The sequence below is a fragment of the Montipora foliosa genome, chromosome 2 (genome assembly GCF_036669935.1).
Source record: "Montipora foliosa isolate CH-2021 chromosome 2, ASM3666993v2, whole genome shotgun sequence".
In the NCBI taxonomy this organism is placed as follows: domain Eukaryota; kingdom Metazoa; phylum Cnidaria; class Anthozoa; order Scleractinia; family Acroporidae; genus Montipora; species Montipora foliosa.
This window is the reverse complement of record NC_090870.1, coordinates 64,925,288-64,948,610: the sequence shown is the minus strand read 5'-3', so window position 1 is coordinate 64,948,610 and position 23,323 is coordinate 64,925,288. Positions and strand designations below refer to the sequence as shown.

Below are 23,323 nucleotides of genomic sequence, written 5' to 3'. Positions count from 1 at the left end.
AAGCAAAAACCCACGCAATCTGTAGAGAACGATATTAGACCCATCTCCCTGACTTGTCAGATATCTAATGGAAGACTTAACATTGGCAAGACTCATGCCTGCTACACTTGAAGAGTTAGATCCTGGACAGTTTGCAACATCTGGTAATCAACCGATCATGCTATAGCTTTTATTCTGCACCTTACGCTAGAAGCATTGGACCCTGGTAATTGTTCTGTAAGATTGTTCTTTGCTGACTTACGCAAGGCCTTCGAATTGATGGAGCATAATGTTCTCCTCAATAAGCTTTCAGGGTTTAATTTACATAATGTATTAATAAGATGAGTGGCCGCTTTCTTACAAGGCAGGTCCCACTTCACTCGTATCGAGGACCGCATCTCAACGAGGAAGTATCTGAACGGTGGAATTCCTCAGGGAACGAAATTGGGTCCACTATTATTCGCTGTCAGGGTCAACGACCTAATTTCATCATGGGCTCCTACAGCCAAATTCGTCGATGCCCCGACTGTCCTTGAGGTTGTCCCTAAAAATTCCCCTTCTTTGTTAAATTTTATTGTCGATGAAATAGAGTCATGTGAAGTTACTAATATTATGCGCCTTAACCCAGTTAAATGTAAAGAGTGCTCTCTTGACTTCCTTAGATACGAAAGTTGGAATTGGAAACCTATCGTGGTGGGGGGTGCTTTTATTGAGCGCGTTTCGTGTTTCAATTTGCTTGGGGTTCACATTTCGGATGACCCCACCTGGGCTGCCCATTGTGATGCAATAATCAAGAAAGCCAACAGACGACTCTACGCCTTAAGGACGGTGTCTACTAATTCAAAGGTATTTTTGCGCGGTTTTATGAATATGCGGGAAAAGCAGATCTCAACAAGTGTTATTAAAATCCAAAAAGAAAACTGGGGGTAACCACGCATTTTTCAAAGAAAATTAATCAACAATATTAGCAAAATGCTTCAAAAAACAAAGCAATGTATGGCGTTCCTTTCCAAATTAAAGCTTAATTATCTCTGAAAAATGCATGGTTACCCCCAATTTTCTTTTTGGATACCAAGAGCACTTGCTAAGTTCTGCTTTCTCCGCATACATTTAAACCGCGCAAAAATAGCTCTGCATTAGTAAGCACTACTGATAGGAAATCCGAGTATTTGGAGAGGCGCAGAACGTATGCGCAATAACAATAGTAGGCACCGTCCTTAAGAAATATGGCCTATCAATGCAGGATCTTACCGCTGTTTACTGTTCACTTATCCGATCCGTCCCGAGTACGCCTGTGTGGTATTCGCTAACCTTCCACAATATTTATCTAATGCTTTGGAAAGAATCCAGAAACGTGCGCTGGTAATCATAGCACCAAGTGCATCTTATGAACAAGCCCTATCCATATGAGATATGACAAGAGTCGCAAGCCCTAGTTGGGGATTTGTCTTCTTCTTTGCACCATTTACCATTTTTTGCGATTTTTCGCAAAATTCGCAATTTTCGCATTTGCACGCAAACCTGGACATAAGTGATCCATATCGGGTTTGACCTCTCTACGGGCTCGAAGGGACGCCGCTTGTAAGAGATTTGTTTCTAAAATTACGCCCCCCCCAACGGTTCTCACTGGAGTTGTCATGTGATTATCCTGCCCACTGGAGCATCACACCATGGAATACTGAAGCTATAGAGTTCTGACCAAGGAGAAAAGCTGCCAAAGCAGCTCAGGAGCACATAAGAGATTTAGCCACTGAAAAAGAAGACTGACTTGATTGCATGAATGCTCAAAAAGATTGTAAAGGTTGATTTTCTTTTAATTGTTTACTTAAATTTCAATTATATTTGCCAGAAGATCAAGACCTTGAAGCATTTAACTCTGGTTCAGAGCTGGATTTTTTTTAGTTTACAACTTTCCTTATTTGGATGTAACGTCGCTCGTGCGTTTTCCCGCGCGTGCAGCATCGATCTTACTTTTGTCCATATTTGGGTGTAAAATTGGTGTTCAAAATCCCTAGCTTAGTTTCAAGGAATAAGAGTTGCAAGTTACACGCTTCAAGGTCATATGCTTCTCTATTTGCATATTGTACAGTTAAATAGGGAGAGTGTGTCGTGAAGTTGCGTGATGCAGGACTCACAGAATGACCTTCAGCACCATGATAATTTGAAACAGTTGTGTTATCCTTTTTCTGAGACTACCTTTGCAATGTACCAAGAGATTTCTTTGAGATGTTGTAGAGTGCCCAAAAGTCAATGGGTTAACAATTTCTACATCCCCTCAATAACTATTAAACTCATTTCTAAAACCAAATTTATGTGTATGTAAGGTTTAGAACAGTCTGGGTATGATCTTAAATGTATTTCAAAAACTGTGTTCAGCAAACACTGGGGATAGGAGAATAACTATAGTAACCCAAGTCCAAATCTAAAAATAAAAACACCAGAAAAGAGCAAAGAAGTTGTTTCAAGTCCTTCACAGCTGGATGATGAGCAAGGCTGCAACCTTTTCCTAAGCTTGTGACAAATCTTTACACTAAGCATTTCACCACTAAAAAGATTGTCTTCTTAACACCCTACTCATAAACATGACTCACATCAACTGTGTTCAAATAGAGAACCAATATGTGTCTGTGAAGTCTTTTCCTTACTGAAAAACTCTCAGAAATCTCTTCTTTCAAAACGTCCAGACACACACTCATAGGAAGATTATTCTTTAGCCGTGGCAGTTGTTCATTCCTTTGGGAGCTTGAAACTTGTGGAAAAGAGCAAGTTTCCTTTGAAATTGACAGTTTTCGAAACCATGGAACATCAGTCATGATCTCAACTTGCCCACTTGAAAGTTCTCTGTGGATTCGATAAATGTCTCTGTTCCAAGGAAAAGAGCGAGACATTTCTGATTTGCTGTCCGCTTGGCCAAAACCCAAATTATCAATAAGCTCACTATTGATGGCAGTGACAGTATCAACCCAGCTGTAAATTGAGAGCTTGGTCACTATGCCAACAGAATTTCTGTGATCATGCACTATGCAAAAGTGATAATCAAGAGACGATGAAAATAACTGCCGCTCGAATTCTAGTGGGTCAAAATGTTCAGATGGACGCAACGAGACAATACGACTTGAATTTGCTTGTAAACTGTACACTTCACGAAGCACACTATTCATGCTTAAAGCTGGACATAGAGAGAAACTGACACGACTCAACAAACAGTTTTTAAATTCAACTTGATAAAGGCTCGTGCACGAGGAACAAGAAAGGGTGCAGAGATTAGGGCAATCAACAACTGACAGCTTGATGAATCCACATTTGTGAAAGGAAACACTTTTGACAATTTGCGAAGAGATGAGAAGTTTCATCTCAGTATTGACACTTCCTTCCTCATTTTCATGAACTCCTTTGAACATGTGTTCAACATGAAGATATTCAAGGCTTTGTAGCTGACATATAAATTGGGAAACATGTTCTATGGATAAATTCTTGCACTTAGACAGGGTCAAATCCCGCAAAGCCATGCATGTTAAATTTGGAGTGTACCAGAGTGATGCATTTCTCAAATTTGGGCAATTGCAGACTGCTAAGTATCGCACTCTAGGAAAAACTTGCAAGGCTAATTTCATTCCTCTGTCTGACAGAGCAGGTGTATGTTCTCTTTCCATTGATAAGCCATACCGAAGAAGCTCTGCTTGAGTGTACTGTCCCTTCTCAGGAAACTCATCCACATATCCCAAATGAAGACATTCAAATCTAGGATAGTCAGCATGAGCCATTAACAGTGCTGAGAAGACTGCATCCTTGGTTAATGATGGTTGGATAATTAATTCCTCAAGCCTGAAGGCTGACACAAGCACAAGGTATCCCAAATCTACTTCTAGAGCATCATGACAAGCTGCAATTGACACTCTAGTCAAACATCGGAAGCTACCAAGTCTCCAGTTGTCCTCCACTACATGGCGAAAAATACCCCCTGGAAAGGGTACACGAACCAGTTCAAGCCGCTCAAGATGTCCTGCTCTTCCTAAAGCATGAAAAAGAGGAAAGCAGGTGACAGGGCTGAATGACCCTGTCACAATGTCACCCATGCAGTTTTTCATGATGAAGTGCTCCAACATGGGACACGAAAAATCTTTGAAAGGATCAGGATCAGTGAATTTAACCCACTGCAATTGAAGAAAGCTCAGTGTTTCTATTGCAGGTAACAAAGGAACTGTTACACCGGTCAGGATGAGCTGGGATAATCTTACACCCTTTGGAATCGATAGGTTATTCAGTGGTGAAATCGGGAAGTCTCCCCCTCGGTTTCGAAAACCACCAACAATTTCCAAATTTGGATTGATTGCCAACATGGCGTCCAATATTTGAATGTTTGATGTGCTGATTGACCTAAGTTTAGAGCAAAATGTTAAGGCGGCCGTGATACCATCCACGCTCAACGTATCTGCGTGTCTTTGCTGGCGTTTAGTTACTGATCTAGGATGTATACCTAGCACACTGTTTACTTCTGGACATCGCTTCAACAGCCTTGAAAAAACGGCATCTGTAATGAGTGAAGACATTTCTCCATACCATTTGCCTTCCGTAAAGTCGACTGCTTTTCTTGTTCTCAAGTGGATTGACGTCGCGTTTGATAGTTTCTTGGATGTTGTCTCAAGCAAAAGAATATCTTTGAGTGCCAAGGAAGACATAATTTTCACCAAGATCTCCAGGGACAAGTGCTCGAACAAAACACTGGACCCTTCATGGATTTCAACCCCATTTCTCGATTGAAAAAGCTTCTTCGAAACGAATTTTTGCCGAAAATTGTCCGAATCAAGATGGTTCTTCTTTTTATCCATGCCAATCCTAATCTTTTGCGCTAAAATCCTTCTTCACCCCACAGCTCATTTTAACGTGCTACCATCGGTCATGATCGATTCCTCCTCGTCTCCGAATATAGATTCGGAGAGTTGCGATTACTTGCCGATTAATTTTCCGATGGACGTATTCGTAAGATATGAAGGTTAACAGTGGCTACAATGTAGATCTAGCTAGAATGTCTCTTGTTAAGGAAGGGCTTTATATTGGTTCAAGAACGGATGCAATTGTCCTAGCTAATTCCAAACCACCCGACGATAAAATAAGAATCCTAACGGTGGACCTTGAGCCTCTCGGAATAGATGATGGTGATTTAATTCTTTCAAAACACGTGCAATGTTTGGACGAACCTGAGGCAGACCTTTTGAGTTTCTTTGACGAATGTTCTGAATTTATTACCAAAGGAAATGAGAGCAAGGAACATGTTGTGGTTCACTGGTGTGTGTTATTTTTCGCACAAAAACAATCTTAATCTTACGTGAAGATATCGAAAATCAGGAAGGTTATAATGGTGCAAAAATAGTGGACTACAGGGATTTGGAATCCACAACACATGAGAGTAATTCGGACACCCGTGGATGAGGTTTGTGTGTTATCCAGCATACTCAAGTCAAGACAAGTGGAATCGGCAAAGGCTGATTCCAGTCGCTCAGAACTGGGTAATTCGGATATTTGAAAAAAATACTAATAACAGGATAATAATTATATGAAAAAATTGCTCCATTCTGATTGGCAAAGAGAAATACAGTTTTCTGGTAACATTCTGCGGAAAAGAGGCAAGTCATTGCAGAAAGAAGTATTAAATATGAATTCTGATTGGTCAATAAGCAAAGAAAGTCAGAAGCTAGATAGTTATTGCTTGATATGTGGTTCTGCTTAATTAAACATCTCTAATTTTTTCATGTATAGTATCAGTGAGTAATCATGTGATTTTTCTCATGCAATTTGAACTATAATTAATAAGTGCTTGTGAATTTTTTCAAAGACTGTACAAATTGCACTTGCCCAGAAAGGGCTCATGCAATTTTGTTTGTCTTTCAAGAAATTTACTCATGCTTATTTATTCCAAATTGCACTCAAAAGTTATTACCTGTGCTAATAATAGGAATAGTGTATTACATAATTTATTGTGCAGTGTATTTTCTCCAAAACAATGTGTACCAAGCATTGTATTCATAGTTTTACTAAACTCAAGCTACAAAACTACATGCATTGTTACATGTAGCTCATCTTTATTTCTTTTTAAAACTAATAAAAAGATAAAACCTTGACACTCTTAGCCTCAGCCTTACCCTTGGCCTTTGCAGATTCCACTTGCTTCGACTTGAGTATGTTGGATAACATACAAACCTCATCCAATATTATAATGAAGTTTCTTCTTTCATACTATATCCGCTTCCTGTTTGCTTTACAACAGAACAGATCACATGCAAGCTTCTTTATTTTTTAAATACAGTGGATTGTCCACAATTATTCCTCTCATGTATTGTGGATTTCACATTCCTGTAGTCCAATATTTCTGCACCATTCTAACCTTCGTGATTAAAATTGTACACAAAATGGATTAGTGCAAGATATTTTGACAGTCTCAAGAATTTTAGCATGACTCTTTTTTGACACATTCTCTGTCACAATACATTTACATGAAGCACTAATGTAAAAAAAAAAAAATGTAAATGCTTTCTTTATAGTGGAAGTACACTTAGCTATCAAGCTAGTTTACAGGCACTCCACTGTTAACAAGGTGAAAGTAACAATTCAAACTTAACAGAAACATTATTAAGAACCCCAACTGGCGGGAGGCAACCATTTGGCTATTTGCAAAGCATGGTGGAGTTTAATCAGGGGCAACCGGAAACAAATCCAAGCCAGAGGTTAGAACGGGATTTGAACCCGGAGCAGCCGCATGCAAACCCAACGCCCTAACCACTGGACCACACTGGACCACACTGCCTGCTCATTATTTTTTTTCTTATTTGTCCACAGCCTCTCAGGTGTATCACGCAGTTCAGCTGTTGTATTAGCCTACTTGATGAAGACAAATCAAGTGTCTCTAGATGAAGCCTTGGTTCTCTTAAGGACGGCATATCCTAAAGCCAAGTAATGAGTTTTGTAATTATTTTCTTAACATGATCACTTTACCTTTAGGAGCATAAAAAATTTTATTATTAGTATCACTGACATCGGCATTAATTTTTTTTTAAAAAATGGAAACAGGGTGTTTTTTTCATTGCTTTTCAAAAGAAAATAACTCAGCTTTTGACCAAATATATATGAAAAAGCGTGACCAAATTGGTTATCTTAAGGTTTGAATAAAGGGGTTAATATGTAACATGTGTGACAAATTACTCCTTAATTTTGACATGAAATTTGAGCATTACTGTAATTTATAATTTCACATTTGAAATTACAATGTTGCCATGCCAACTTTTCCTACAGTGCCAAAATGGCATCAAGGTTTGAAAAAAGCTGCATCTCATGAATGTACATGTAATTTGTCACCTGTTATATTACAATACCACCTGAAAGTATTGATCCCTTGACCGCGTCATTTCCACGTCACCTTGTTGCGGCTTTCCCTTGGTATTCCTGCATGAGGCCGATTTTTCGCCGAGGGAACTTTACGGTTAGGGTCCAAAGTTGCAGGGGGAAAGGCAACTGAGGTAAAACCTCAGTAATTAAAATTCCGCGGTGGAGTTTGGAAGGGTTTCCGTTGTCTTTGTGTTTTCGCTAACTTAGATTAGAATGTTAAAATCCCACCGAAGAACAGAAGCTGAACAAGTTTCGTCTTGAAATTGCAAACAGCAAGAGGATCATAATCACCAGACATGAACCTAGCATCAGCTTTTCTATATACATACGAAGGAAATATCTGTAGCCAGATAATTTCCGAATTCATTTGTAACCTTCATGTCCATAGTAACTGGAAAACTGTCTGATAGATCGGCAGGTCTAAAACACAGGTCACTCATTGCAGGTCATTGTTTTACCTTTTGGAAAGTAACCAAAACCCTCAATTTTCCCAACCCTAGGCCTAAGGTTGGTTTTTAGGCCTAGGGTTAGGTCACTTTCAAAAAGGTAAAATAATGACCTGCAATGAGTGACCTGTTTTTTAGACCCACCACTGATAGATACTTTTTAAAAAATGTTGACAGTTTTGTCTTCCGATTGTTTACTAATTCCCAAAAGATTTGACCCTGGTCATACAGCTAGTTTTTGAGAAAAAGGCCTTTGAAATGTCTTGTTTCCAGTCTCCCCTCCAGGAGCTCGGTCACTATTAGCATTTTCCCCTGATTTGCATTCCTTTTTTTAAATAAAATTACATTTTACATCAACTGCAGTGACTAACACTTCAGAAGAGACATCCTGTTGCTTTAATTTCACAGATTTCAAGAATTAATATTGATCTTTTTCTTCTGAAAACTGTAGTAAGCCACCTTAATTAAGTGAAAAAATCCACCTGAACATTACCCCTAATAACTGAAATGGGCCCACATAGGGACAGAGAAGACTTTTGAAAAAGTGGGTGTAATTTGCACTTAACATATACTTGCACTATTATAGAATCTATATTTTTGGTAGAGTTGAATTTGAGACCACTGAACACAAATACTGTAAGCCCATTCATCACAGTTGAATTTGAACCCTGTTAGTTAGTTTAGTTTATTCGCCGTACTCTCGCAGCAAAAGCTGAATTACAGTAGGTGTCGAACAGTAAAATTATATACATCACATACATTTAAATATAGCGCATGGTGATAAAACTCCTGAACCTTTCGGTACGCGTGTTCACTTTTGCATCACTAGCTGACCCAGATCTTAATGTGTAGCCATGGCTAACTTGAGTGACCAGAGGGATAACATCTATTATGGGTGGGGTCTCCTTAGCCTCACTAAAAAGCATAGCTGACAGATTTGCATGGCGGGCTTCAAGAGAGACAAGACCAGTACTAATATTTAAAGTGCAGCCTCATATTCAACCAAGGGACAGATTATCCTTAATGCCCTCCTCTGCACCGACTCAATAACATTACTAAGGTACCCAGGAAGGGCAGACCACACTGGCGCGCCGTATTCCAGAACAGACCGGATCAAAGAGCAATAAATGCGAACAATATCTGCTTGCTGAACGCCAGCCTTCCTGAGTACCCCTAATCGTTTCGTGGCCTTCTTAATGATGAAGTCAACATGCTCATTCCAGGACAAGTCAGAACTAATGTAGACCCCTAGGAGCTTATAGCTGTCAACTTGCTTGGCTACTGCGTCACCAACCACTAAGGGCTGGAGGTTAACGCATTGGTGTTTTAAGAAGTTGATCTCCATCTCCTTATATTTTTTAGGATTAAGTTGCATGCCCCTACAAGTTGCGAACTCATTGATTTCGTTAAGTAAGATTTGTAGATAACTCGGGCTACACCGAGGCATGACCAAGCGGATGGTAGTATCATCTACATACTTGGCACGTAGTGGCCAGGAGGAAACTAAATGGTTAACAAGAATTGCAAAGAGCATAGGAGCTAATTTAGTTCCCTGGGGAATACCAACAAGGGGAAAAACGGGGAAGGATAAGGAACCCGCAATTCTACAACGCTGAGGTCGTTGAGTAAAAAAGGCGCCTATCCAGTGTATAATAGCACTATCCACATTCATGACCTGTAGCTCTTTCAGCAAGGCACAGTGGTCGACCAGGTCGAACCCATTGCTGAAATCCACAAAAAACATCCTAATTCGATTACCACCCTTATCTAAAGCCTCAAAGATTGAAAGAAGTATGTAAACTAGCGTGTGCGTAGTAGACTTGGGGCTAACTGAAAATTGTTTGATATGCCTAATTGCCCTGGAGTCAGCGAAATTAACAAGTCCAATGTAAATCCTTCCATCACTTTTGCTATGGGAGATGTGAGTGTTATAGGCCTTAAGTCTTCCTCCATGACTTTAGGAGGTATTACCTTAGGTGTTGGAGTGACAATAGACTCCTGGAGGATTATGGGGACACATCCTTCCTGCATAGAGCTGTTGTAAAGGTGGCTGACGACTGGCGCCAACTCAAGCCCAAAGTCCTTCCAGATTCTTGAGGAGACTAGGTCGGATCCCGAAGACTTGTTCGATTTTTATTGTAAGCAGGGCTTTGTAGGCATGATATTCCGAGAACAGGAACTCAGCCGGAACTGGGGTGGGGTCAGTCAGCACATCACCAGATAGAGGATGGAAATGTGAAGTCAGGTTCAGCAAGAAAGTGTTAAACTTTCCTCCAACACTTGAGTATCGGGTGTCATTGTCCAACAGTTGGTACTGCCACTCCGATTTGCTATTTTGCCCACTCAGAGATTTTATCTCAGTCTACCGTTGAGAAACGAAACCTTGGAGTTGAAATATTTACTCTTGCACTTCCCTATTTCCCTCTGAACTTTGTTTCTTAGCAATCTAAATGCATGAGAGTCTTTTCCCTGAGCGATAAATACACGCTGTCTCCTAGCAATCAGTGTTTTGGAGCTAGTAACCCAGGGCTTGTCAGTTGAACAAATTCTAAACTTGCGATATGGGAGGTATCTTTCAACTGCGTCTTGCAAGATGGAATAAAATAGCTCAAACTTGTCCTTAGTAGAGGCCAGACTATACACACAGGCCCAATTGAATCCTGTGATCCATCTCCCAAATGCACACACAGCTTTCTCTCAAGTCTCGTTTGTAAACAATTGACCTGTTAGCCCTGGAAGCCACAGCAGGATTACTAGGTTTTATGAGAACAGCATAGTGATCGCTATGGCCGATCGTAGGGAGCTGAACTGGCTCAGCAAACACCTTAGGATGGTTTGTAAGAGTCCAATCCAAAATGCCAGTGTCACATGTCTTCACGTTGACCCCGTGTAACCACATTCATATTAATTTAGTTCCCTAACTAAACCTCTGAACCATGCCGCCTCCTTGCAGTCATTTAATTAATTTTGTTGATAATTTCATCTTTTTAGTCCCAATGATGGTTTTGTTGAGCAGCTTCAGCTTTATCAAGCTATGGGATGCACAGTGGACAAGACTAATCCTGTGTACAAGCAGTACAGGCTCCAGCTGTTGGCTTCTCAAATACAGAGTATGTTACTCTTCAGAAATTTAATCAAACACTAGATATTATAAATATATTTTTTTTGAGCTTAGTTGGTGGAAACCATTACCACTCTGTGATTTCAACAAGGAGATGGTATTATACACTAACACATTATGGCAGATAGTCACTATTTGTGGCCTTTTTGGTCAGTATAGAGCTCGCTTTCCAAAAGATTTTAGGGTCTTTTTTTTCCTGACCACTCTTCTCCTATTTAGATAGAAGTCATATGGGAACATTCTAGCAATTGCAAAAGGTGTCTCTAAGCACTTGAGCCCTAATCATTTCTGTCATCAGTCTTTTATTAAATAAATTTAATAGTTAAAAGCCGAAAAGCTGATAGGGGGACTATGAATCCAGTTGCATCAAATTTATTCAAGCAGATCAATTTTGGTAATAGGAGAAAAAGAGAAACCTGAGAAATTGGAGTAGAAAACCAGCAAACCTAAACCAGTCCAGAAATCAAACTGGCGAAAATTGCTTTGTACTGGAGTCCGGTTAAATGAAAAAGAAGTCCTTGAACTGTTACAAAACGAAACAACCGAGAGCAGAAAGAAAGCCACAAAGTATGGCATGAAAATATTTCAAGGTAGCAACTTGACAACTTTATTGTGACAATTAATTTTAAACATCTCTCTTAGTTTAATAACGTGAAGCAAAACAAAGCAGAACATTGTAACATCTGGTTTCTTGTTACAAAATAAAGTCAGGAAGATTTGTGTAATATCTTGGAGGCGTTTTTAATAAAGCAATTATTCCACTCTGGCTTGTTCAATACGAGATACAGTAATTATAGCGAACTTGGCACTATGTGCCTCGTTTTGGCTATCTATCATCTCCTATCCAATGCGCGCTCGTGGAATAATTGTTTTACACTTCATGATTACCGTAATAATTATAAGCAATCTTCAGATCTTTCTAGTACAAATCTAGCATATCTATTATTAAGTTTAATCATTGGAGAATGACAACTATTACAGAAACTACCACTACCTTTGCTATTGCTCCTCTTCCTCCTACGGCTATTAAAATTAGAAGCAGGCCATGCTGACTCATCCGTCCATACACTCTTGGGGACTGAATTTCGAAGGGCATCGCCAAATTTGTTTTTTTAAGGTGTCTCTGGCAGCTGCTAGGTGGTCCACACATGGATAATTAATTCTTATTATGATCCCAGAGCACAGATGTAATTATCATAGCTTTAACTACTTTTTTATGCAGCAGTCAGACTAGCAGTTAATTGCTGTAATTGCACCTGTGCAATTTTTCAATAATTGAACTTACCCACCCCAACAACTACTTGGAGTTCCTGCAACAAAAATTGCATGTGAATGGGTCTCTTAAATTATTTTATAATAACCTTTCTCTGAGTATTTGAAAAATGCTGAGAATCAAGTGCTATCCATTGTTATTTGCACAGGAAAACAATATGCAAGCAAAGACCTGCTTTCCTTCCTTATAGAAGAACTCCAATACACTTCTTCCTCTGGTAACAAGAGCTATAAATGTCGAAAGTGCAGGTGAAATTTGACTAATATAATTAATATTAATACTGTGGGGACAATCAGCTCAATTAAAGTTTTTTCCCCAAGTCTTGTTTGCAAAGTTACATTTTAACAAAACCATGGCCATTGATTTTAATTTCTGCAAGTTTTCTTTTTTAGTAAAAGGTATTTGTGCTTCTTTAAATTTATATTTTTGTTATCAGGAGTATTTTCAGCATTTAGCATACACACATTTAGTTAAGAAAATTGCTGGAATGCACTCATTGAGTTTTGGTATCAGATTCTGGTCTTCATGTGCATATTAAGGAAAACTGGAACTGACCTTGGAAAATTATTTGTTTTGGCTTGTCGAGTTTTACGTCAGTATTGTGGCATTTTGCCTGGCACAATACTGAGTTATGAACTCCACTTTGCTTTGCCTGAGTGTGTATTTGAAAGAAATGGTCAACAATTCTAGGGTTCGCAGATGATGACACTGGAATAAGTATCTGGTATACATCTGCTGACACACATGCAGTCAAGACAAAATTTGTGTTATTTTTATTTTCGTTTCCTTCTGCTTGAATGTGTAGAGGGATTACTGCATTGGGAAAATTTTCAAATTTTTGACTGCTAGTTATAAATATTAGTATCATTGCCTTTGCAAATAACATTATGCTGTTAGAGGTGCAAGTAGGTCCTGGATTATAGTTTAATGCCCCCTCAAAGAATTTTCGTTTGTACAGCCAACCCTTGTTTGTCAAAGGCTTATGTCAGTGTCAAGTCCTCTAGTGCTAGGACACTTACCGGTGTGCATATTATGTAGAAATCAAATCAAATCAAATCAAACATCAAACATTGGTTTTTGTGGAGAGTGGAAAACTAGAGTACTCAAAGAAAAATCTCTTGGAGCAGACTAGAGAACCTTCAAACCCAACCCACATGATGCTGAGTCTGGGAATTAAACCGGGGCCACATTGGTGGGAATTAAGTAAGTGCTCTCACCACTGCACTAGCCCTGCTCCTTATAGCTATAATTGTAACTCAATGGAGTATGATTGTGTGGATAAGACAAGTGCAGTACTGAAGAGGACGACTGCTGTTTGGACAACTCGCAATTTTTCCCAGCTCCACACTCAGACAATCATGCAAGCCCCACAGGAATGTTATTGCTGCTTGATGCTTCATCTTAATTTACTTCCGGAATATAGCATCTTGCTGTACTCAGCCAGATTTGCCTTGTACATATGCTTTTTGGCCTAATCACATCCAGCTGCACCTGAAGTGTGCAATTCAGTTCTCAAGCTTGCAAGAAAGGGTGATTGGCATGGCCAATTCGTTTGTAGATCAGTCACCATTGACTGCATCAACATTGGTTCAAATTGTGACATCAGAGGTGTGATTCATTTGTAGGTTATCATTGTTTGACGTCACCTCAGTAATTGCACATGAACCAGGAAGTGGGCAGACTTCCTTTAAATGGCATAAACAAGATCTTTATGAAGTGGAGCCTATAAACAACTACCAGTGCACCTCTCTGTTTGTTGAGCCTGTCAGGTGGATGCTTCCTTTGCTTGAAGGAACGGTCGATGGAAAGGTGAAGTAAAATAATCATGGGTATTCAACATTTAAGCCACAGAAGAGCTGGGCAATTTGTTGTTTTGTGAAACTGCTGCAAAATTCAACCTAATTCATGACACTGAAAATAATGGAATGAGCTCTCTGTAAAGTTGTACACAGAACAACAATGAGTGGTTGTAATAGGATAACTGCAGGAAATATCCCTTATAATGCATAAAAATTTTAGTTTATCATTAGTTATTGTTTTCTACTTTTCAGCTTCCTTGCCCCAAGTGTAATGGGAGACTTGGATCATTTAATTGGGCAGGTACCATTTTCTTTACCAAGCTGATAACCAGCTAATACCTACCCTGGTCCCAGAGATTTTTTTTCTTCTTCTTCATCTTGGACGAAATTTAGCCATGAAGCGGCGACAACAAATTAATGATGAAAAACCTCTGGTTGCGGTCCCTATGAATCTCATTTCCATGCAGATCTCAACTGTCAAACGCTTCAAAATCATAATTAAAAAACAACCGATGACAATCACACTATCCTCGCCTCCCCCTTGGTTGTTTAAATCATGGCAACCAATCAAATTTTGAATTGCTTGGATGTTAAAATATCTGCCAGTCAGAATCAAGAGTCACGGGACTGTAAACATTAATGTAAGTGAGATTCATAGGGACCGAAAGCAGATTGTGGTTTCTCTTCTCTCACTGATTCACTGTTCCTTGTAGCTGCTTTGTGGCTAAAATTCATGCAAGATGAAAAAGATGAAAGAAAGAAACTCTGGGACTAGGGTAGCTAACTTGAAGTTACTGTAATAATTATGCTGGGAATGCACAAAGAGTAGATTTATATTAGATATTTTAATTAACCCTTTGCTGCCTGAACCAGTCAGACTTCGTAGGTATTTTACTCTGTCTAATGCCAGACGAACTTACTTGTCAATGGGTTAATCAGTCACTGAAAAACTACATCCCCATTAACTGAACCGGCCAAAAGCTGCCAGACATAGTATTTTACTCTAACGCCAGACAATTTTACTCATCAATGGGGAACCTCCAGCAGTCAATGGGTTAAGGAAACGATCATTGTACCAGCTCTAACATGCTCAGACATCTGGCTTCATGGTTCAGTTAACCCATTGACACCTGGGAGTGAGACTTTAGATTTACTCATCAAGTGGGGCCGTCCTAGAGCGTTTGAGGTGTCAGTGGGTTAATGTCCCCTCCATTAATTTGTAGAATGTTGGTAGCACTGATTCTTCAAAGCCCCAGATTTTTGCATTTGCTAATTAAGAATATACTTGTTTCTGTTGCCTCTGTAAGGGCCAAGATTATTATTTTCTTCCCTTCAAAAACGGTTTGTATTACAATGAACAGGAAGTTGTATTTTCCATTGACTGAGGAACGAAAGAAGTGGAAAATGATTTCTCAAAAACCTCTGGGATCTGGGCCAGAGGGGCCTCATCTCACAATCTCTGTGCTTTCTTCAGTTGCTTTTTTGCTGTCCGCCTTTGTTGACTGAAATTTCAGAGCCCCAGTTCCCACACAATCCTCAGTTAACCAGCGAACTTCACACTATTGGTTGGTTAGAATTCAGTTTTTGGTAGTTATGCCTTTATTGTTTACCATTTTATTTTATTTTTCTCAGGAATGCAATGTAGCTGTGGCAAATGGGTGACTCCTGCATTTCAAATTCACAAGAACAGGGTTGACGAAATATTGCATAATTATGTCCGCCCAGCTGCCGGCAGCAAGCTTGAACCCAGCTGACATTCAAACACGTTGATTTTTCTTGTACTGCCAGAATGTACCAGGGCTTTTCTTGGAGAATTTGCCCAAAACAAACTGTACAAGTGTTGTTAATTAACATCAGGATGAATCTGACAGCTCTGCACATTCAAAATGGGCTTCAGATTAGAGTTTCCCCTGTTTTCATCTCTCTGTTTGCAGGCATACAGTATACAATAACTGTCATGTAGTGTACAAGTTTGTGGTATTTTTGTTTATCATAAAGAACCACTGAAGGGCTTGATTCAAGACATGAAGATATGTTGTAAAGGAAATAATAATAAATTATTAGCTTGTCAATTATCTCATCCATATGCAATTTGTGATATTCAGGCTACCTGAAACGTTACTAAAGAGAAAACTATAAGTTCTCCAAACTTAATTTTGTTGTTGTTGTTTGGATGTTACAATAGTGGTAAGTTTTTTCTGTATGAAATACACATTATCAAATGTGAACAAACTACAAAATGCAAACCTAGCATGGCACGAGCGTGTTTCCCCAAGTTTTGGAAAACACTAATCTTTCTTCACTTTGCTGCATACTTTTTTTGGTTTGGGCGGTTGGGGGACTGTTCTGGGTTTTGGGGAGGTGGTCCAGAGTTCCTGCAATTACCACATGCCATTCAGTTGCGTACAAATGCATTGCATTCTTACGCTAGTTAGTGTTTGAAGTCATTTTCTACGCCATCCAGCTCCCTCAAGATTTTAAAGTTATTAATGACCGACCATTACTTAGGAAAATTCCAGTTACATAAGCATGTCTTTTTAAAATTACGGCCCAAAACTTGGATAACTTTGTGTTTAGTTAACATAGTTTTGAAATCCAAAGAAAAAAAGATTTGATTTTTTGACCATATTACCACTTTAAGACCTAACTGGCAAAATTTTGAGCATCGAGTTTTATCCGAAGGCTGTTTATTTTGAGTGTACAAGTTTTGCTCATGTTCAGAACTGACCGACTGGACCTCAGAGGGTTGGATCTAGGGAAAGTGACATCATTTACTCGCCAGCTTAACATGTCAGCATGTAAATGCAGCACACAAGTTTAAAAGGTTCAATATTAGTCTGAAAACCCAAAACTCTTGTGCTGCATATTAATTCAAACATGTACACACGCATTGCATTCTTAAACCACCATTTCTCCTAAATCCAGCTATCAAGATTTTAAAGTTAGTAATGGTGGACCATTAAATAGGAAAATTCCAGTTAAAATAAAGAGGTCTTCTTTAAAATCAAGACTTAACATTTTGGTCACTTAGTGTTTAGTTAACATAGTTTTAAAATCCAAAGAAAAAGAAGAATTGATTTTTTGGTCACAGTATAAACTCTTTAAGTGTCACTCTTAGGGTTAAATTAAAGTAACAAAATTGATGACTCTGGCATAATTTATGAGAAATATTTTTATGATCACTTTCCTGGCTTGTAAAGCACTATGACCTTTAAATAGCATTTTCACTAAATTTAGTGGGTTACTTTTGTTTTGAAGCACACAATATCCATCAGCTTTCTTTCCTTAAGGATTCCTTAGCAGCAAATAAGCAGGAATTTTAGAACATTGATGATACAATATGCAAATCTTTTTTTTAATCCTAGAGCGCAAGTCAAGTGACTTCCCTTGAGGTCTTACATCTAGTCCTTTTTACAACTCAATCAGGGCTAAATTCAGTTTTACCAAGCATATCAAGTTTCAGGTGCATTTGGATTACTGTAACCAGCATGCTTAAGTGCTTCAGGAGAAAACTTGTGCACTTGACTGACTTGCTGGTCTGCATCCACTCTGCTGTTTTAGCTACACATAACGGTAGTTGGAGAGGTTGAAAGAAGCAGCATCAGACTTGGATTCCAGACTCGATTTCTTTATCTGTGCTCCTGCACTCAAATGCACTGAATGATTCACAGGAATTTGAATCCAACACATGGAAAAATGGTGCTAAAAACACCATCCACAAAGGACTCTCTTTTTCAAGTGATGAAGATGGCATCACCTGCAAAGCAAACAAACAAAATAATGATGGCAAGGACAACTAAATATTATTTCGAATTTCCAGTGCACAATTTTAGCCAAGCTTAAGTATTGGGGTAGACTTCAAATCCAATCAAATCTGATTAAAAAAAAGCATATGAAATCAAAATTAAGTTGGCTTTTGGTGAGTGGAAAACGGGATTACCCAAAGCAAAACCTCTTGGAGAGGAGTAGAGAAGGAACAAACTAGACTTTCGCATGACATATTATTACTTGGTGGTCATTTTGGAGTCCATGGTGAATTAAGGCTTTGTCTTTGCATTCCAGGTGATCTGGTGACGTAGTTTGGAGGACTCGGAAGAAAAATTTTAACACCGTATCCCACAACTGCGTGGCCTTAGGTGTTGTTTCCAAACTGTGCAGTATTTCCATCGCCAAAACTCAACAGATCATTCCGTGTCTACCACATTTCCTGTTACTGAATGAACATTCAAGTAGACCCGACGAGCTCTAATCTCGCCTCTGCCATGTTGAATTCGAAAATAAGGCCGTGCATGTTTGTGGGATATGGCGATAAAATTTTTCTCCCCAGTCCTCCGAATTACGTCACCAGATCACCTGGTTGTTTTTGCACGTCTAGCCTCACACTGAATGAGAGGTTAGACGTGCAAAATCTTTGCTTTGGACATTGAGTGATATGGGTCTATACAGGAACTAAACCTGCACAACGCACTGGTGGACCGAGAGTTCTCATTAAGTGTTGCGGCACCCACAAGAATAAATTAATTGAATAAAAAGCATTCATTGATTCTATGATGAATATAATTCGCAACAATGACTGTGATCTCAGAATAACAACAAATCTAGAGGGCCTAACCTCTCCCATTTCACATTAACCCTTTAATATCATGGGTGACAAATTACTCCTTAATTTTAGTGTCAAGTTATATTTTCACATGTGACAGTGCCAAAATGGCATCTTCTGAAAGTCATTTGCCATATATGATATTAATAGCTAATCAAATGGTATGCTCGTGAAATTAGGGAATAATTTCACTTGCCTTTTGTCCGAAATCAAATTATTTCCCTTGCCTAAATGCTCTGGAAATTATTTGATTTTGGACAAAATGCACGTGAAATTATTCCCTGAAATTATTCCCTAATTTCACCGGTCACCATCTGATTACCCATACCACTTATTGATTTTACTCTAATGCCAGACGATTTTACACTGTAATTGTCAATGGGGTGGGACCCTCAGGACTTAAGGTTAATCAAGTAGATTTGTCAATCACCCCAGATCACACGCACTCTTCCAGACAAACATGGCAACAGTGCACATTCTAAGTTAATATTGGAAAAGAAAGGAGACTGTACAGGTTACACTTGTTCCCTCTTTCCTTTTGACATAAAAAGGCAACTTTGTACATGCTGTGACAATCACTGTGAGACTGACATCATAACTCTGGTCTTTCTGAGACCTCTCTTCAGCCACAGACAATCAGTCAACTCTGAAGGGCGTGTTTGAAACAATGTTAGAGCACAAGACTTCATCCTCCTTTGATAAAAAAGCATAAACCAGGAAAAAATCCTATCAAAACCCCCACTATTACTCTTGCATAGCCATCATTTTGATTTCCTGTGTATTGGAATTTGCTTCAACTCACCTTGTGAAGTCTGTGACAGTGAATAAGGCCATCGCTTCCAACTTCAAACACAGAAAAACCATCCAAATACCTACACAGCAGAAATGCTTGTTACTAAAATTAATAAAGATGCTGGATAAGGAATCCTTACTGATGATGACAATAATTAAGTTACAGGGTTTTAGATGGGCTTAATTTTGGAGGGCTTATAGCTGGAATAAAAATGTTTTCAATGTAGCAATATGTAAATCAAAAGGGAATTAAGCAATAAACAAAAAAATTCAGATTTCTCCGTCTCCCTTTGAGAGTGAAACTAGATTGTGCAAAATAAAAACTGTACACAAACAAAGCCCCTAATTAAAAGGGAAGCGGCCCCCACTGGCCAGTAAAACCGTCTGGTGTTAGACAGAGAGTAAAATCTATAAAACATCCATTGGGAGTTACAGGGTTAATAGCTGATTCTGCCTTACTGGTAACTTGAAAGCCTGTTAACTCAGTGTTACAGTGTCATACTACAATTAAGGAAATGAAGAATTATTTCAATGGTTCACAAAAAACTTATTAAGCTTATTAAAGAATTAAATAAAAAGGGAGAAATTAAAACATACTCTTATGCAATAATTTTTCCAATATTCTGTTTTTGTGAAAGTGTTCAAAATTGTCAAGAGCTCAAATCCAATTATAAGCAGGTGTATTTTGGTGGTTGGCACAGAGATGGGCCTTTATAAATATGCAGTACTGAGCTTAGGAGCAGAGGGGATAGCTTTTCAAATGTTCTACCTTGAAGTTCACAAAAAACCAAACATTAAAAATTTTGGTAACAGTAATGGATTTTTTATACTGCAAATATCTCGAACAGTCTCGCTGCAGTTTACAATTCTTTGAGAGATAGACCACCAACACTGGGGTTCTCCATGACGTTTTACTTTTTTCTGATCACATGAGGGATTGTGAGATGGGGCCTATGTGGTTTGTAGTCCTCATCTGAAAAGACTTGAAGAAAGTCTAACCATTGGCAGATGAAATTAAAAAGGCAACACTTTCTACCCCTGAGTGTTGGTCCCACTGGGGTTGTGAACACACCATCTCCTGCACGAAAGTCTGATGCTTAACCAACTGAGCCACCAGTCGTCAGCCAACATTATTTTATAAATCAAATTTCATTTTGACCTTGAATCGATTACTTTAAAGGAATGTCAGAGCTTTTTTGCTTACACTGCATTTTCTCAACATGTTCTGCTTAATACATTTCTTCTTCACACTACGCTTTATGCATACCTGTATCGATTTTCACCATCCCTGACCTGTCTTCCAAGATATGGCAAATATTTTATTAACAATGGAATTCCTTTGATTCTCCAACGCACTTTGATTGCACCCTCATTGGAATGCTTTGAAATCTTCAGCACATCCAAAGACAGTTCTGTCATACAAGTCAGTATCATGAATCTAAAGCCACTTATCTGAGCTTTGTACTGATAGATTCCACTGGAACAAAAATAAAAATAACATTGCAGTTATATATACAACAAAATTTTGAGCAGTTTTTAAAATTGCAAATGCTGCACACTTTCCCTATACTAGTTCATACATGTTCAACTCCAATTTTCTCTTGACGATACTGAATGGCACAGTATGTTCACTTTTACCTCCCCGACAGACCACTGGCCCCAGTTGTTCAAAGACTGGATATCTTAATCCAGTGGCTAAGTCACTATCCACAGTATTTAACCCTTTGACGTCCAAACCAGCCGAAACCAGCCAGACTTAGTATTTTTAAATACTCTGTCTAATGCCAGACGATTTTACTCGTCAATGGGGAACCCCTGGGAGTCAATGGGTTCATTTAATTTATCTAGGTTGGTCAATTCCAGTCCAAAACGGCTTTTGTTGGCCATTAATTTTTTTCTCTGCAAAAACGTTTTCAGTTTGCTATATTGCAGACGCATTCCTTGACCACATTAGGTACAGCAGGTATTATGAACTGATAGCCTGTGTCCGGCAAGCCAATGAAAATGCTGAAAATCTGATATCCGTAGTTCAGTTTTCAATAAAAAATATTATACTTCATGTTAAATGCTGGCCAAGATTTCCTTTCACACCTTTCAACTAGATGTGCTTAGAGTGTGCATATTCACAGTTACAAAGGCAAATACTGAAATCTTTGTAGAGATAATTGAAACTGACGAATAGCCACTCGTCCACCGGATACAGTTATCCAGACTTAATGAACGACTGGGTCCTGACTTTAGCGAGCATCTACCTTGGTTACATGGATGGTTCTTTGAAGAAGCTGATATCACTTCAATCAGAAGGTGCAGGCACAACTAGTCCCAGTCCTCTGCCGTATATTTCAGTAAAAAAACATGTAAAAACTCTCAGGAAACGAAAACAAGAGGCAGTTTTTTCAGCAGATGGGAACCATCCTGTCATTTTTTGTAAAGAGTAGCATGGAATTTCAATTTGGACAAAAAATGGAACTGATATTTTTAAAAGTGTATCAAAGGAAGGCCTTATGACATCATGATATTGTTTTGAGAAACAACTTTTTAGTAACCCATGCTACAGATTTTGTGTAAATAGAATGTTCTCATATTGTTGCATTAAAAATTTGTGAAAAACATAGTTAACTCGCTGAGTTTTTAGGCATTTTCTGTTTTGGTCATGTGATTAACCAAATATGGTTGAGAGTCAAACCAGACAAAGAAATGTTAAATAGAAAACAATTGGCAAAAGGATAACTGTAGAGTTAAACCTTTGACGTCCAAACCGGCCTAAACTGGCCAGACTTGGTATTTTACTCTGTCTAATGCCAGACGATTTTACTTGTCAATGGGGAACCCCTGGGAGTCAATGGGTTAAAGGAACTCGAGAAATGGCTATTTGAAGAAGTCCATAGCAACGGTTTGGTAGTTAAGAGGTACCCCCTAAAGAGTGCATTTAACTGCTGGAAAGACATCGCCTAAATGATTGGCCCTTCTAACTAAAATTTAACATCATTGGGAGTCTGCCCTCCTTATTTACACCCTTGCATGCTGGTCTTGCTGTTTTATATCGATCGGCTAAAATTAATCTTTATTGCTGCAGAGCAAACACATCGAGCAAGCAGCAACGTATTCTGGATTCATGAGAAGGTAGAACAAATTCTTGAATTCAACACTTTTTTCCCAGAATGCATCATAATTAGCCAGAATGCACTGCGCCATTCACCAGCTTTTACCAGAATGTAATGCATTTGCGCAGAATGCCACCAAACACTCTGGAAATTGCTTAAGCACGTCAGGGGGTCCCGTAAATATTCAATGAAACAACACATTATGATGTAAGAGTGAAAACGCACAACAATTCCAAATGTAGATTAAGTCCTCGCATATAAATCTTATTGCACAAAATGTTTCAGTGTTCAGAAACGTAATAGTTAACTTCTATACTTTCTTACACCCATTTTCACAATTCTGCCAAATAATCGCCAAACTGCATTAATAACCATCCATCAAACTTCTGAACATCGCAGGTAACAATGACTTAGTCTCCAGTGTATTCAATATCATAGTTTTAGTTCACAGTTTGACCACCACAAGGAAAAATACCTTGTGCCTTACTCAATTCTATATGCACTATTGCTTTGCTTACTATTATGCTACACTCTTTTTTTTATAAGAACATAATTTATAAGAATATCAAGTCTGAAATCTGTGAAATTTTACGAATATTTTGAAAAATAACAAATATAAGTTTGTGTGTTGAAAATCTGTAAATACAATACAATTACAAAATTATTTCTTTCTCTAAATGTAGTTGAAACAAACTCTGCTACTTTTATTTCCATCACAGTGTTTCTGTGAGAAATGTATTTAAAAAAAAAAAGGCCAAGTGCCATCTGATGTGGCATCTTGACCTCACAGTGACTGCAACAAAAAGCGATGGAACACTGTCACCCCAAT

The 23,323-nt window shown here is 38.6% G+C and overlaps 3 protein-coding genes across 5 annotated transcripts in view; 1 reads left to right on the top strand and 2 right to left on the bottom strand.

The window, feature by feature from the left end:
- Positions 1-1,776: 1,776 nt before the first annotated feature.
- LOC137985819 (F-box only protein 38-like) lies at positions 1,777-4,951 on the bottom strand. Its single transcript, XM_068833355.1, has one exon. It carries the CDS (start codon positions 4,806-4,808, stop codon positions 2,550-2,552), a length of 2,259 nt encoding a protein of 752 aa, XP_068689456.1. The 5' UTR covers positions 4,809-4,951; the 3' UTR covers positions 1,777-2,549.
- On the top strand, positions 4,881-16,152 carry LOC137985851 (dual specificity protein phosphatase 12-like). 3 transcript variants are annotated; one of them, XM_068833358.1, is made up of 7 exons: positions 4,881-5,265; positions 6,814-6,927; positions 10,797-10,915; positions 12,348-12,447; positions 13,825-14,008; positions 14,251-14,295; positions 15,631-16,152. In XM_068833358.1, exons 1-7 carry the CDS (start codon positions 4,967-4,969, stop codon positions 15,658-15,660), a joined length of 891 nt encoding a protein of 296 aa, XP_068689459.1. In that variant the 5' UTR covers positions 4,881-4,966; the 3' UTR covers positions 15,661-16,152. The 3 variants fall into 3 exon arrangements, with proteins under 3 accessions (XP_068689459.1, XP_068689458.1, XP_068689460.1); XM_068833357.1 differs by having other exon boundaries at positions 4,886-5,265; positions 14,251-14,299; XM_068833359.1 differs by lacking the exon at positions 4,881-5,265 and adding an exon at positions 5,279-5,410 and having other exon boundaries at positions 14,251-14,299; positions 15,631-15,884.
- A 1,120-nt stretch (positions 16,153-17,272) lies between these two features.
- Positions 17,273-23,323, bottom strand: part of LOC137985835 (uncharacterized) — a 9,261-nt gene continuing 3,210 nt past the window's right edge. The window contains exons 4-6 of the mRNA XM_068833356.1: positions 20,658-20,867; positions 19,401-19,470; positions 17,273-17,755 (exon numbers count right to left, since the gene is read on the bottom strand). Coding sequence (XP_068689457.1) covers positions 17,600-17,755; positions 19,401-19,470; positions 20,658-20,867 — 436 coding nt within the window. The 3' untranslated portion in view covers positions 17,273-17,599. The remainder of the gene's footprint in view (positions 17,756-19,400; positions 19,471-20,657; positions 20,868-23,323) is intronic.